This window comes from Nematolebias whitei, chromosome 3 (assembly GCF_014905685.2).
Source record: "Nematolebias whitei isolate Nwh7 chromosome 3, NemWhi1, whole genome shotgun sequence".
Lineage (NCBI taxonomy): Eukaryota > Metazoa > Chordata > Actinopteri > Cyprinodontiformes > Rivulidae > Nematolebias > Nematolebias whitei.
In genome coordinates this window covers 58,394,136-58,411,181 of record NC_056500.1, presented here as the reverse complement: position 1 = coordinate 58,411,181, position 17,046 = coordinate 58,394,136, and the positions used below count along the sequence as shown (strand labels likewise).

Here is a 17,046-nt window from a genome sequence, read left to right as displayed (position 1 = left end):
TTAAAATACAGGTGCTGGTCATAAAATTAGAATATTGTGAAAAAGTTGATCATTTCGTCAGTGTGTGTTCGGCAACTGTTTGCTAAAATCTGGCAACTCTCAGGTTTAATAATAAAGTTATGAACAAATATGACTGTCTTGTGGTTTGGGGAGCCATGCTTGAACTGTGTCGCTCTCCTCTGCTGCTGAGCAGCTGGTGACGCTCGTCACCCACAGCACGCATACGACAGAGTATTAACGCAAAGTGAGAGCGTTACCTGCCCCTCTTCCTCTTTAACAATTTTTTTTGTTTGTTTTTTAGTTTGTCAAAGCACAATTTTTTATTTATTTTTTAAATACAGAAGTAATGTTTAATAAATGTTAGGACTCTATTCTTTGCTAACAAGTCCTCCGCTCTGGACGCATTTCATCCACAGCGCGCAGCAACAAAGAGTATAAACTCAAAGCGAGAGCGACACCTGCCTCTCTTTCTTCTTACATATCTTACAGATATTTAACAAATGTTAGGACTTTATTCTTTGCTAACAAAATATATTTTATGTCACTAAACAACTTGTCAGGTTCTTCTCTTCTGAGCGCATTCCCTTGGACCTTGTAAGTTGATCTATATTTCTATTTTTTTATTTTAATGTTAATAAGAATACAATGTTATGCAGAGGTGTACTTATAACAGTTTTATAGACAAATTATACTATTTACAGTCGCGGCAGAGAGTTGGGGGGGCGCAAAATGTTTACTTCTTCCTAGGGGGGGCGTAACAGAAAATAATTGAGAAGCATTGGTGTACTGCAATAAACCTTTGTAAAATACACCAGAATGCAGGAAATGGCATCTACTTTATCCAAGATTCTCAGGGATAGGACCCCGTTTCTGTTTCCGATGAAAGTAAAGTGTGCCTTTCATTCAGAAATCAAGGTCCAAGGGTTTGGAGGAAGAAGGGTGAGGAACAGAACCCATACTGCTTGAGGTCCAGTGTGAAATATCCACAGTCAGTCATGATTTGGGGTGCAATGTCCGGTGCAGGTGTTGGTAAACTCTGCTTTCTTAAATCCAAGGTCACTGCAACAGTCTACCAGAATGTTTTAGAGGACTTCATGATTCCTTCTGCTGAGGATCTGTATGGAGATGCAGATTTCATCTTCCAGCAGGACCTGGCCCCTGCCCATGCCACCAGAAGCACCAAAACCTGGTTTGATGCCCATGTCACAGTGCTCGACTGGCCAGCCAACTCATCGGACCTAAACCCCATTGAGAATCTATGAGGTCTTCTCAAGAAGAAAATGAGGGGCACCAGACCCAACAACAAAGAAGATCTGACAGCAAGCATCAAGGAAATCTGGGCTTCCATAACTCCCAGTCAATGCCACAGGCTGATTGACTCAATGCCACGTCACATCGAGGCAGAGATTAAGGCAAAGAGATTCCCAGCCAAGTATTGAAGACTGACATATTGTTTTGAAAGTATCATATATTGATTGATTTGTTGTGATCCTCATTTCTTTCTTTTTTTTCTCTGCAAAAACTGAGAAGTAGTGTGGGCTGATGTCTTCACAGTATTCTAATTTTTTGAAATCCAGTTTTTGCGGAGTTCATGAGCTGGAAGCCCAAATTATGTAAAAATAAACAAATAAATATTGAAATCGTTTAAATTGTGGGCCCTGAATCATCATCTGTTAAAGATGAACTTTTTGAATGGAATTATGGAAGTTAAACAACTTTTCCATGATATTCTAATTTTGTGGAAAGGGCCTGCAGATAAAAGAAACATTTCCTTTGGGAGGGTTCAGGGACACAACAGAGTTCTGAGAAAACAAGCTTTTCTCAAAATTTGTCAGTTACAGGTTGGCCAAGAAAAATACCAGGATGTTGTTGGTGTCACAATGTAGCTTAAAAAACAGGACTCTGCAAATGTACTGTGTTCAGTTTGACCAAATATGACTTAATCACTGATTTGATGTAAAAACTCCTCTTATTTCCACAGCCCCAGATCATCTTCAGTCACTTTATTCTTGATTTCAAACAGAAGAAATATGCGAATCAAACTAAAACTCACCTTAAATCAAAATAAAACAAGTATAAAACATGTCAGGCTGAACTGTGTGCTGATGTTATTCTTTTAGTCGTGTTGCAGTCACTGTTGCAATATTCTGTTTTCATTTCTCCCAGCAAGATAAAAATCTCAGACTGCAGAATGTTTTTATCATGGTGACTCTTGATTAAAAAAAAAAAAAAAAGTATAGCTGCTCTGTACTCTCTCCAGTGTTCGTTTAATTTTATAACCGATTCATGTCAGTGTCGTTGATTTTTGTTGTTGTTGATCTCACCTGAAGATTTTGACTTGTGTGAGGGCGGAGCTGAAGTCTCGGGCTCTCAGCGTTTCAATCAGAGACTGGATCGCCGTCTCTGTGTTGGTCTGGACATTGTCTGACATGCACACATCCTCCTGACCATCATTTCCTGTTTCTGCTGCACTCAGGCAGCTCTCCAGGATACTGAGTTCTTCAGACATGTTGGTTACCTTGGAAACAGACACAAAAACATGACTTATCACAGCATCAAAGCACCATTAAAACAAACAAAAAGGCAAGCTTTCATGTGCGATTACACCTGGAAGGTCAGGACGGTAACCTTGATGTAAATAAATTAGACTCAATCAGTGAATAATGAGAGTGATTCAGTTTGCTCAGGTACCAGAATCTGATTAAAGCTCTGTCGTGATGCAGCTGAGATAGAGATGAAGTCCGATACAAAGTAACAATGGTTCATAAAACCTTAGTTTAAAACTCTGCTGCACATCTTACAGAAAGTCATGCACAGTTCAACAGATTTTATTAACCTCTACAAAAACTAAGCAAGCATCTAAAAAAAAATGATGCAGGACATCCGAGTTTCAAAGGTTAAAACTATTGTGAGCATCTTTCACACAGCAAACTGTTTGTTGTGCACACATTTTAAGTGTTTGTTCACGTCGCTCTTAACATAATAACATTTATTTATTTCATGTGTCCGCAACTCAGTTTGATTAAATTAGGACAGTTTGTACAAACAGCTTTACGAATGTGTTTGTGAGTCTTTGGTCAGAGCTTTGATTAAAAGTTTCTACACTCAGATCCAAGTAGAATTATCTCATCTCATTTTTATCAGCACCAATATCAATTTTTTTTTATCCTTCAATCATTTCTCATTGAAAGCAGAGAGTTCAAATGTTTTACTTCTTGTTTTTAGCTCGGATAATAAACTCCACGTTCTCAACAGGTCCAGACTTAACCGAACAAAGAAATAGGTGACAATGTTCTGCAACCGTGGAGCAGAGTTCAGAGAAGGTGGGCCTGTGATTGGAAGAACGCTAGTCCAACTCCCGGTACAGACAACATCAAAATGTGGGTGGGATACGTGAAGCACCCACACCTGCGTCCACCCTCATTTGCCCCACTCTGGGCAAATGAGCCACCATCTGCTCCCCCGGGCACCCTAGATGTCAGCTCTCTGCTCCACACAGAGGGCTGTGGTAGCTCGGTGGTCTGTGGTTGCGTCAGGAAGGACATCCGGTGTAAAAACAACTGGCAAGTCTTCATGCAACTTTATTTGCTGTGGTGACCCCTGAAAGGGAGCAGCGGAAAGAAGAAGAAGAAGAAGAAGAAAAAATCTACAACAACTCTGTCTCGTGTTTTACAAGTTATTTTACTTTTCCTCATTTAAAAGAAGGAAGTTCTGACTTTGCATTTGTTGTTAAAGTGAGTAAAATCTGTTATTCAATTTTGGCTTTACAAATGGTAAATAATAGAGCTCGACCGATGCATCGTAGGGCCGCTATTTTACGGCGATATAAACGTTTGGGGGCCTATCGGTATTGTGACAATTGTTCCATTATGCGCCAATACTGTATACTATAAACACTTTTCCCTAAATTGCTGGAACCATCTGTAATTGTACAATGTATCGAGCAGAGGGCGCATGAAGACTACTTTCAAGTCACAGCCTTTAAGTTTTACTTTCACAGTCAGCACAGACGAAGCAGGGAGCAATACTGTGTAGAGTATTTTGTGTAAGTTTATTTTAACTGATCTGTAAAATAAAGACACAATAATAAATTTTCTTCAATCCTCCAACCCGCTTGTCATTAGCTACGTGCCTCTCAAGTTAGCAAGCTAACGTTAGTGTTCAATTGCACCGACTTCATGACATTAGCTCCGTTGTTGGTACCAGTCCTGTCGGACTGAGCTTCCATTTTGTGAGGACATCCAGCGTTAGTAACGTTATCTTCGTCATCCTCAATGAGTGTTCATTGTTTGTCTGAAATTTTTACTTCTCTACAAAAAACAAACAAACAAAAAAAATGCTGCTGTGGTCAATACTAATTAGACCTTCACCATATGTGACTGACTGTTTAAACAATGAACAGGGAAGGACGTTTCTTTGTTTAGTTTGTACCGTAATTGCCGGTGTATAAGCCAATACCTTTTTTTCATGTTTTGGACTCCGTGACTTATACACAGGAGCAACTAATTTATATATTTTTTTAAATGTTAATATTTTATTTTTACATTATATTTTGACAGGTTGCCAAGCTTCCTGCTGCTGAATAACATTTTCCTTCGACATACCTGGGTGCTCATATAGCTGCCCAACACACACCCCTCTTGAGGGCAGGTTTTTGTGACAGAGTGAATGCAACATATACCGTATATTCCGCCGTACACGTCGCTCCACCCTATAAATCGCATCAATCCATATTGTCTAATAAAGTGCAAAAATCCATAAATATGTCGCTTCACCGTATACGACGCATCTATTATGAATCACTGCTGACGCGTCGCGTTTGTTACGTGTCACCGCTGACAACCCAAAAATGTGGGTCAGTGTTGTGTCATAAATGGATAGGCTGCCAAATGGAAGCCACAGGAGCGTGCACAGGAGGACTTTAACAAGAATTCAACAAGATTAACACTTAAAAACAATTATTTGTTTGCTTGAAATTATAGTAATGTGTGTCTCGGTCTAACATTTGCTTAATAAATGCATTCCGACAGTCAAATCAGCTGAATTTCAAAAATAGTTTTGCTGCCCGGGAGCACGCAGAGGGAAGGAACAAAAGAGGAGAAACGTGGCTCGTTCCTTCGAAACTGAACAAGAAAAGCACCTAAACAATTATTTGATTGCTTGAAATTAGAACAAAGGTGTGTCTCAGTCTAACATTTGCTTAATAAATGCACTTTAATGGTCAAATTAGCTGCATTTCGATGGGGTGGTGCAGCTGGTTTAACTGCAGAACAAAGCAGAACTGCAGCGAGCAGAGCAAAGGTGGGGGTAATATGGCAAGCCATTTGTATCATTAATGTCTGGTGAAGATTCTCGGTCATCCAGGACATGGTAAATTCCAAAAAGTTCAAGAAAATAACAATGAAATATAAAGTATAATAAAGTCCAGTTGTTTTTGTCTTGAACTTTTTTTGAATTTGTCATTATAGCCACGTTTACCTATTACATGATACAATGGCATGCCTGCCTACTACTACTCTGCTGCCATCAAGTGGCTGAAAGGGGTACTGCTCAATTTTTTTCTCAGTCAGAATGAAATAAAACGGTCATATCTCAGCCAAAAATTGGTTTATAAATATGGGGGGGGGGGGGGAATCCATAAATATGTCGCTTCGGCGTATAAGTCGCAAGGGATGAAAATTATGCAAAAAAACTGTGACTTATACAGTGAAAAATATGGTACTCATGACAGGTACCTCTCGCTCATGGTTCCAATTTTGCTACTAAATACTCATAATCCCACTTTGTGGCCATGTGACCAGAAGTCACCCTAATGATCAATGAGGTACCGTACTCTCATTGAGTCACAAGAACACACCCCCAATTTAGACGTGCACTGATCAGATTTCCAGTTTAAAAATCTGCTTTCTCCTTAGATACACTGCCTGGCCAAAAAAATAAGTTGTCACTTGGATTTAACTAAGCAAATAGGTACACGCCTCCTATTGGATAATTACTGCATGGGCGATCATCTTTCAGCTGCAACAAGTTATTTAACCCCAACTGGTGCAATGAGTTGCTTCTCATTTCTTAAACAACCATGTCTAAAGACACATGGCGTGGTCGTGGAAAAGATGTCAGTCTGTTTGAGAAGGATCAAATCATTGGCTGCATCAAGCAGAGAAAACATCTAAGGAGATTGCAGAAACTACTAAAATTGGGTTAAGAACTGTCCAACGCATTCTTAAAAACTGGAAGGATAGTGGGGACCCATGGTCTTCAAGGAAGAAATGTGACCATAAAAAAAACCTGAATGATCATGATCAGCAATCATTTAAACGTTTGGTGAAATTAAATCCAAGAAAAACAACAGTAGCACTCAGGGCAATGTTTAATAGTGAAAGTAAGAGCATTTCCACACGCACAATGTGAAGGGAACTCAAGGGATTGGGACTGAACAGCTGTGTAGCCTTATGAAAACCACTAATCAGTGAGGCTAACTGGAAAAAAAGGCTTCAATTTGCTAGGGAACATAAAGATTGGACTCTGGAGCAATGGAGGAAGGTCATGTGGTCTGATGAGTCCAGATTGACCCTGTTCCAGAGTGATGGGCACATCAGGGTAAGAAGAGATGCAGGTGAAGTGATGCACCCATCATGCCTAGTGCCTAGTCATCAATACAAGATCTTGGTGAAAAATTAATGCAACACTGGATGGAAATAGATCTTGTGACATCGCAGAAGCTTAATGAAACAATGCCACAGTGAATGCATGATGTGATCAAAGCTAAAGGCGGTCCAACGAAATATTAGTGTGCAACCTTTTTCTTGGTGGAGACTGACTTGGTGGATTAACTGACTTTTTATGTATGTCTAGACTGGACTATTGCAATGGTTTATTAACTGGGTGTCCAAATACTTCTTTAAAAAAGTCTTCAGTTAATTCAAAATGCTGCTGCCAGAGTCTTAACTGGAGTTAGTGGGAGAGATCATATCTCTCCAGTTTTAGTTTCTCTCTATTGGCTCCCTGTTAAATTCAAAATATAATTCAAAATCTTATTTCTAACCTACAAAGCTCTCAACAACCTAGCTCCATCTTATATTACAGGTCTTATTGTTTCATATTTTCCTAACAGAGCAGTTTGCTGTCAGACTGCAGGTTTACTTGTGGTTCCTAGAATTTACAAAAACAGAATGGGAGGCAGATCTTTCAATTATCAGGCTCCTCTCTTGTGGAACCAACTTCCAGTTTCTGTCCGTGAGGCTGACACTTTGTCCAGTTTTAAGACTGGGTTTAGACTTTTTGATAAATCCTACAGTTAGGGTTGACTTGTCATGCTGCCTTAGGCTTAGGTCGTTTTCACACCAGATAGTCCGGTAGACTCGGTTCGGGACCAATATTCATGACCTTTTATTTACATTTGAGCTGGTGCGTTTGCATTCACACTGCACTGTGCAGTCGAGTCAACCTGTTGAACCAACCTATTCCCCCGCTCGCCTGTGGGGGCGCTGCACCAAGAACTACTGAAAGAAACAACACAAAAACCTCTGAAGACACGTCTTCTTCTTCTTCTGTAAATAAAAATAAAAATGAAGTGGCATCAAGTTTTAGCAGTTTTAGGAGTAATATTTTGTCATTTTTCAAAAATGGACTTAGCATGAGCAGAAGACGAGACGGAAGACCATGGAGAATATTGTTTTTCCACACAAGGCAGCTGACGGCTCCATATAAGATCAGAGAAATGTGTGTTTGTTTACCCTGCGGAGCTGTCTGATTACATTCACACTGTACTTGAACCGCGCTGGAGTTCGCTTCTACCGGACTGAGACCTAGGTTTTAGCCCGGGCCAGAGTTCGCCTTTTTGTTCCGTGACAGAGTTCAATGGCGCATTCACACCTCCCTAAACGAACCGGACTTTCTAGGAAAACGAGCTAGAGTTCGATTAAAGCGGACTAAACAGGGCTGGTGTGAATGCACCCTTAGACTACCAGAGGACAAATTGACCTAATTTCCTTAAATGATTTGTTAAAATTGAATAGTTTTCATTTGATACTATTTCTATCTTAACATGTGATTCTCGACATGCCATTGTGTATCTGTTCCTGTCAAACCCAGCCGGTTGAAGCAGATGGCCGCTTGTCCTGAGCCTAGTTCTGCTAAAGGTTTCATCCTCATGAGGGTTTTTCCTTTCCACTGTCGCCTTTATGCTTGCTCAAGATGAGAATTCTGCGATGAAATTAAATTCAAAGCAGTCTGCTCCTCAGATAAATAGTGTTAACTTACTTTTTATGTATATGAATGTCTCTGTTCAGTGCCCTAACTTTGCACTATATAAATCAACTGAATTGAAATAAAGTAAAAAAACAAACAAACCTGAAACGGTGAGGGGAGGAAACCTGTATGAAATGGTAGCTGATATGGCCAAAATCGTCACGCTTAATGTTCATAGTGCATTAGATTAAAAAAGCACTTTTACGCCATTTCATTAGTTTCAATTTAAAACTATTAGAAAACTGCTAGCTTGAAACGTTTTACAGCAATCACCCCTTCAGTTCTTACCTCCGCCTCTCTCTTCATGGTGTCCACCTTGCTGATGAGCTTACAGTATGCCTGAAACAGCAGCAGCAGCTGAAAGTGCAACTTATAGAGCCTCCGACACAACTCCAACTCCTGCACAGACACAGACACAAACAGGAGTTGCATGTCGGTATGAAAGCCCAGCACTGGCACTGACATTACTTTGATCATCACGTTATTAGACAAATGGATGTCCTGGGTTAGAAATATGGGAATAGATGAAAGGATTAACATGGACTAGTACCATTTGGTTTAGGCCATGGATGAAGACATCAGAATAATTGATGAAATCTTTATTAATAAACTTTGCATCAGAATGTGTGATCCTGCCTACAAGCCTCAGCAGAAAAGACTAGATCCATGGAACTACATCAAAGTTTTAAATCCAGGGAAACATGGAAGGAAAAATATGATTTAAACAGATAAGAATAAAATCATGAACATGCAAAATGAAATGAAACTAAAAATATGAGCTTGTTTTAACTGAAAATAGCTCCTCTGAAATCAACTGAATACAAGACATTTATTTGAATACAGCTGTACTGATAACCCACAGAACTGAAAAACAAACAAATTGCATTACAGAATAACAGCGTCTAGTGATTGGGTGGATGAGGAAGCTGAATTGGGTCACATGACAAATTAAAGCAGAAAGAAACAAACAGAGGTGGGGGTAGGGTGGAGGCAGCAGAGCAGTTTGAGGCTGCAGACAGCGCAGAGACGGCGCTACAAGCAGAGATGAGGTGGTCAGCGTTTGTCTGGGTGTCATCGTTATTAAGATCTATAATAGGAGGACCACTTACTGCTAGATTTTCCATTTGCTAAGCAAGAAGGTGAGGTCACACAGAGAAACAACAACAACAGAGGGAGAGAAAGACCAAAAATTAGTGAGTTTTTACATGACAGCTGAGACATGGTGGCCTGAACTGCATGAAGCCATGATTTATCTTCTTCCCTTCACACGAGTCAGGGAAGGTTTGAAACACATGAGCTCTCCTCAGTAGTAACAGAAAAAAACTTTAAATGAAAAGTTAAATACCAGCACAGCATACATAAAAAAAGAGAGAAAATGTTCTGGTAGAAGGGAGGCTACACACAGAGGAATAGTAAAACAACTTGCATTAAAAAAACGTGCTTAATCGAACATTTACCTTTGGTAAAGTTTAAAGTGTTAAACAGAGGAGAATACGAGCAGAAAGTCAAAAGAGAAAAGGTAAAAATCTGTGCCATAGTTACACAGTTTTAAGTATAAATGTTGCTAACAGCTATTTGTCTTTCTCCGCCACAATGAAACAAGACAGTGACAGAAGACGTTTGGAAGAACTGCACTTAAACATGCTGTCCACATCCTGTCTGCCTGAACGTTAACATTTATCTAAGACGCCTCAACCACCTCCACTCACTCCGGTGAATGTGGAGGACTGGTGTTTCCAGATAAACAAAAATGTTTGTATTTTTATATAATAGTTTTATGGTCTCTATACAATATACAATAAATAAAATTTAAAAAGCCCAAATACACAATAATTTGGGCATTTCTGTGCATTGACAAAAAAACCTTTTTTTTCAGGTGGGCACCCACATATGATCAGAAAGGCTGATGCAACTAGCCAGACTGTGGGCTTTCCAGGCACACAACCCCCTCCTCTCATGTTTACCAGTCACAAAACACACCTCATCTTCACCTACAGATCTGGGCTTCATCCACAGTAATGAGGGTGTTGCTCCAGTCTGTTTTGGTGAAGGATAGCTTAACTGAAAGGCAAAGCTCTTGATTACTGGTGTTATTTTCCAAGTCTCACCTATGAAGTGAAGATCCTGGATCGTAGCAGCCTAAATGATTCTCCTCTGTAGGATAGTACGGCTCAGAGTTAAAGGATAAGGAGGTTCATTATCCAGGGGAATCTCAAAGTAGAGCCACTGCTCCTTCTCATCAAAAGGAATCAGCTGAGGTGGTTACGGCATCTGATAAGGATGCCTCCAGAATGCTTTTCCTCTGGAGTTTTCCCCCAACACATCCCACTGGGAGCAGACCCTATGGAAGATCCAGGACTGGCCAGAGGGATTGTATACTCTGAAGTCAAATGGATTTGGGATCTCTCCTGGAGGTGCTGGAGAGTGTTTCTGAGGAGAGGGATGTCTGGGTTTCCTGGATTTGTTGTTTCCTTAACCCGACCATGGAAAAGTGGAGGAAAATGAATGAATGGATGGATGAGTAAGCAGATTTGCTGCTATCAGCATCTGGACAAGTTACTGCTCAGAAACCATACGAACACAAAACCGCTTCAAACTCCTGTTAAGAAATCTTTCAAACTTCTTTTTCTTCTTGTCTTTTGAATAGAAAGTTGACAAACCATAACATTTTGCCGTACTGTAGCGAAACACACAAGAAACATGAAATAAAATGGACACTTTCCTGACACCTGGCTTTCTGTTGGACGTACACGATGCAATGCAAGATAGGAAACTCCAAAATCTCAAACACATAACATTGCTTTAAAAACACAACACTTGTTTTGGTCAAATATCCAAAGGAAGTCAAAGTTTTCTGTCTGCATTTATCAAGAGCTGACAAAAGAATGAAAACAGTATATCTCAGGCAGACAGTGTGATGTCAGTATTGTCAGACATCTGCAGGAAAACAAACATGTTTTAAGATGATAAGCCTGCTCTGCTTCAAATTCAATCTCAAGTTCCCATCTGCATGTACAGCTGAGCAAGACAAGATGTTTCAGTACATTTTATCAGGAAAAACTGGGTCATCTTTAAAATAAACTACTGCTCTGAGATCATGGCCGTCCTGATTAAAGGCAACTTTACTGGTTTTATTAAGCAAACTTTGTACAAGTTCATGTAAACCGGAGAATAGTGCAGTTCCATTCCAAAAAAATAAAAAAAATAAAATCCAAAGCAACATTTTACAGCTACATTTGTTCTTACCTGCGCATGAGTAATGGGCCTCTGGCTGTTGTCTTTGTCGCCGAAGGTTTTTCTACAGTTCTCGAGCCACTACAGGTGTAAGAGGTGAAACGCAGGACATGGACATAAAAAAACAGCTTAGGAGGAGGAGAAAATTGGCAAAACAGTTTTTTTTTTCCTGTCAGATATAAGCATTTATTGTAGTGTGTATTTCTAACAAAGGTTGGCCAGGAAGGAGATTTAATGAGTGTTGTACTTAAAGATGTCCTGTTCTCAAACACAGGATAGTATCTAGACCTCCAGAGAACACTGCCGTCTCATTAAATTAACATCTCTGCATCCTAAAACCCACTGCAATCTCATTTCTCTTCATTCCCCTCCCCCTTCCTTACTTATCCTCACATCTTCTCCCGCCTGGCCTTCTTGGAACAGAGCTAGGAGAGCTCATGGTTATTTTTAATCCTCCGGCAGGGCTTGTCAGTAGTAATGCACGCCCTAACGGCAGCTAAATCTACTCAAATCTAATATGATTCAGTGTCTGTCTTCCTGAGGAGGCAGTCTGGGCTTATCTTTTACAGTATCAGCTGTTTGTCTTCGTGTTCTCCTGGTTGCACGATTGCAGAGAGATGAAGGAAATTTTAATACATTTCCTCAGCTCATATCTCTTGGTTGAAATAAATAATGGTTAATTTTTCCTTCACTGTCATGATAACATCATGATACAGAACCTCAGAGTTTGTGAGATGTCGTGTTTCAGGAAAAAGATTTCAAAGAGAATCAGGATGCAGATCCAGGGAATGTTGTATGTAGGGAAAGATACAGTGACTTACGAGCTCCGCTGCTTCTCTTTTAGCATTGTATGTGTCCAGGTGCTCCTGCAACTCCAGCACACTGAACTTCAACGTCTCAAGAAGTCCACAAGAGACCAGCTACAACAGCAAGATCCATACATTAGACACAAAACATAAACACTGCACATAACTTGGAGATATAGACCAGAGCTATACAGCTAAACTGATCAGGGGACCACAGTTACTGAAAGCCAGCAGCTCAGACATCCAGCAGTTAGTCATTATGTAAATAAACCAAGTTTTACAATGATCTGTTACCTCTAAATTATTATTATTATTGTTTTGCATTGAATCATAAACACAATAAACGGAACCCAAAAGTGTAATTCAAAGAAATCATACTTTAAGATTATTTCCTTGCTATAAAAGTAGATAATCTAATATGAAACTCTATTAAAAACAACAACGACACACTGCCTCCTATTGAACACAAATATTATTCTGCCATCTCTGACTTGTCAGATCTTTACACTTTTCAAATTAAAAAGCGTACACTGTTCCTGATGTACCCTGAACGACCAACGTGTTCTGTTCCAGGTGGGTCCATTAAGAACCAGTTCTCACAATGAAGTGGCTGCTCAGACCAGTTCTTCCTCTACAGGTTCATAAATCCCAGCTGAAGCGTCCACGTTTCGCTCCGGTGTGAGCTTTGAGCTGAACCAAAAGAGGCAGAGCAGAACTCAGCTGGGCTGAAAGTGAGTGCACGATGCACGTGACAGCCTATCCATTAATGGATAGGCTGTCACAATAACAAATTTTTCTGGGCGATTAATTGTCTCAGGAATTATTGCAATAAACAATAATATAGTTTGAAATTTAAGAAGAAATGTTGGTTAATTTTGTGTGTAGTATCTTTTTTGACCACTGAATGGCAGTACAAGACTGTTTGAACCAAGGAATGGATAATGAGGGAAAGAGCAGCGTCTCTCTAAGAAAAATGGGAGGGAGGCCCCTTGACGTGACATGAGCTGTCTCTCTTTGGTTCTCAAAATGGCGGACGCTTGATGTGGTTTGAGCTATTTAGCATAGCATTTGTCACACAAATCGTTTAATAAAACATCAGTAAACAAGTTCTCAGCTGCTTTTTGCAGAGAAAAACAACTTTTTAGACAAAGGCACGGGTTTCAACCGTGAATTTTGGAGCTTTGACAAGACGGAGGTTTTTCCCGAGCTGGCCTGTTAGCTTAGCTCGTAGCTTAGCTTCTCAGCTCAGCTTCTTTTAACGATCCAAAAACGCGATTTTGGATCGTTAAAATGTATTTTAAAGAGAAAAGAGAAAGGGAGGAGACAGTAAAGAGCACTGGAGTTGACTCTTGTCATCCAGTGTCTTCAGTAGAAAGAAAGAAACACGAAGAAACGATAATGCCGATAAATGAAAATGAGGTCGATAATTTAATTTATCACGCGATTAATTGATTTATTGTTTATTGTGACAGGCCTACTAATGGATTAACTGAACCAATCCTTTTTGTGGTCAACTGTTTTTAAACTAACTACTAAGCTACTGTGTGTCCTCATCAATATTCCCCCAGTAATAAATCTGTTTGTTGCTGTTTAGTCTGGCTCGCGGGCGATCACACACTGATACGATCAATTTATCAGTACTCCCTGCACAGCAGGACAGAGAGGAAGAGACACCCCCACGAGAGCGTGCCGTCTGACTAATTTAATTCTTACAATAAAACATTATTAACACCAAATCACAGATATTTGTAGGCCCCAGATTTAATCAAAGATGTGAGTCTGTTTAACTTTATTTTATTTCCTCCAAACTCTCAAAGTTCTCTCTGCGAGAGAGTCCCAGAGAGACTGTGTGAGCTGCAAAGCATGCTGGGTAGCCTTGTGGAAATTATATATGTAATGTTTCTGAGTGTTTATGATGTTTCTGAGTGGAAATGAGTTACATCGATTTTCTTCCGCTTATCCGGGGTTGGGTCACGGGGGTAGCAGCCTAAGTAGGGAGGCCCAGACTTCCCTCTCTCCAGCCACTTGGGCCAGCTCTTCCGGGGGAATCCCGAGGTGTTCCCAGGCCAGCCGAGAAACATAGTCCCTCCAGCGTGTCCTGGGTTTTCCTCTGGGCCTCCTTCCGGTGGGACATGCCCGGAACACCTCACCAGGGAGGCGTCCAGAAGGCATCCTAAACAGATGCCCAAGCCACCTCAACTGGCTCCTCTCGACGTGGAGAAGCAGCGGCTCTACTCTGAGTCCCTCCCGGATGATCGAGTTTCTCACCCTATCTTTAAGGGAGAGCCCAGACACCCTGCGGAGAAAACTTATTTTGGCCGCTTGTATCCGAGATCTCATTCTTTCGGTCACAACCCAAAGCTTGTGACCATAGATGAGGGTAGGAACGTAGATCGATCGGTAAATTGAGAGCTTCGCCTTTTGACTCAGCTCTCTCTTCAACACGACAGACCTGTACAGCGCCCGCTTCACTGCTGACGCTGCACCTATCCGTCTATCGATCTCACGCTCCATTTTTCCCTCATTCGTGAACAAGACCCCAAGATACTTAAACTCCTCCACTTGGGGTAGGACCTCCTCCCTGACCCGGAGAGGGCACTCTATCCTTTTCCGGCTCAAGACCATGGCCTCGGATTTGGAGGGACTGATCTTCATGCCGGCCGCGTCGCATTCGGCTGCGAACCGCTCCAGCGAAAGCTGTAGATCATGATCTGATGAAGCCAATAAGACCACATCATCTGTAAAAAGCAGAGACACAATCCTAAGGCCACCAAAACAGATCCCCTCAACACCTTGGCTGTGCCTAGAAATTCTGTCCATAAAAGTTATGAACAGAATCGGTGACAAAGGGCAACCTTGGCGGAGTCCAACTCTCACCGGGAACAAGCCCGACTTACTGCCGGTGATGCGGACCAGGCTCTGACACAGGTCATACATCTCCCAGCATAGATCTTGGCTCACTGTCATTTTATCTCAAGGACTGTGTCACCAATCTGGGGGTGAAGTTTGAGTCTGATTTTAAATTTGAAAAACAGATCAGCAGTGTTGTTCAGAAAAGTTTTTATCAACTCTGCCAAATAGCAAAAGTGAAACCAATCCTAGCAAGACCTGACTTGGAGAAATTAATCCATGCTTTTATCACAGCTCGTCTTGACTACTGTAATGCGCTGTATGCAGGCATTAGCCAGATGTCACTTGCTTGTCTGCAGCTTGTGCAGAACTCTGCTGCTCGCCTGTTAACTCAGGCTCGTAGGCGCGAGCATATTACTCCCATCCTGGCGTCCCTTCATTGGCTCCCTGTGCACTACAGAATTAATTTTAAGCTTTTGCTGTTTGTTTTTAAATGTCTGAACAACCTTGCCCCACCATATCTGTCTGAGCTGCTTCAGCCTTACTGTCCACCCCGATCCCTACTATCAGCTGATCAGCTGCTGCTGACAGTCCCTAAAACTATGCTGAAGCTCAGAGGTGACAGAGTGTTTGCTGTTGTTGCTCCCAGGTTGTGGAACAATTTACCCTTGAGTGTCAGACAGGCCTTCTCTCTTCCTGTTTTTAAATCTCTTTTAAAGACACACTTTTATTCTTTGGCTTTTAACACGTGATCTTATCTTTTACAGCTTTTTAATACACCTGCTGTGAAACTGGTATGTGAATGGTTTTTTATGTTTCTTTGTGTATGCTTTGTATGTTCTTATTGTTTTAATTGTTTTTATTGTTTTATTGTGCAGCACTTTGGCTACCCTTGTGGTTTTTAAAATGTGCTATATAAATAAAGTTGATTGATTGATTGATTGATACAGGGACCTAACAGCCCGTATCAAAGGGCCCGGTACCCCATACTCCCAGAGTACCCCCCACAGGGTTCCCCGAGGGACGCGGTCGAACGCCTTCTCCAAGTCCACAAAGCACATGTAGACCGGTTGGGCAAACTCCCACGCACCCTCCAGGACCCTGCTGAGAGTGTAGAGCTGGTCCAGTGTTCCACGGCCAGGAAGAAAACCGCACTGCTCCTCCTGAATCTGAGGTTCGACTATCCGACGGACCCTCCTCTCCAGAACCCCCGAGTAGACCTTACCAGGGAGGCTTAAGAGCGTGATTCCCCTGTAGTTGGAACACACTCTACGGTCCCCCTTTTAGAATAGGGGGACCACCACCCCGGTCTGCCAATCCAGGAGAACTTCCCCCGATGTCCACGCAATATTGCAGAGTCGCGTAAGCCAAAACAACCCTACAACATCCAGAGCCTTAAGGAACTCCGGGCGAATCTCATCCACCCCTGGGCCCTGCCACCGAGGAGCTTTTTAACCACCTCGGTGACCTCAGCACCAGAGATTGGAGGGCCCGACCCAGAGTCCCCAGGCTCTGCTTCCTCAGTGGAAGACGTGCCAGTGGGATTGAGGAGGTCTTCAAAGTATTCCGCCCACCAACCCACAACATCCCGAGTTGAGGTCAGCAGCACACCACTCCCACTATAAACAGTGTTGGGTGGTGTACCACTTTCCCCCCCTGAGACGCCGGATGGTGGACCAGAATCGCCTCGAAGCCGCGCGGAAGTCATTCTCCATGGCCTCTCCGAACTCCTCCCATGCCCGAGTTTTTGCCTCAGTGACCACCTGAGCCGCATGTTGCTTGGATTGCCGGTACCCATCAGCTGCTTCCGGGGTCCCACAGGCCAAAAAGGCCCGATAGGACTCCTTCTTCAGCCTGACAGCATCCCTCACCGACGGTGTCCACCATCGGGTTCGAGGGTTGCCGC

At 41.8% G+C, this 17,046-nt stretch overlaps 1 protein-coding gene across 1 annotated transcript in view; it reads right to left on the bottom strand.

The window, feature by feature from the left end:
• fryl (furry homolog, like) overlaps positions 1-17,046 on the bottom strand; it is a gene marked incomplete at its 5' end in the record, with an annotated part of 218,864 nt that overhangs the window by 4,119 nt on the left and 197,699 nt on the right. Inside the window, 5 exon segments of the mRNA XM_037674389.1 lie at positions 2,325-2,518; positions 8,539-8,649; positions 9,360-9,377; positions 11,497-11,565; positions 12,306-12,404. Coding sequence (XP_037530317.1) covers positions 2,325-2,518; positions 8,539-8,649; positions 9,360-9,377; positions 11,497-11,565; positions 12,306-12,404 — 491 coding nt within the window.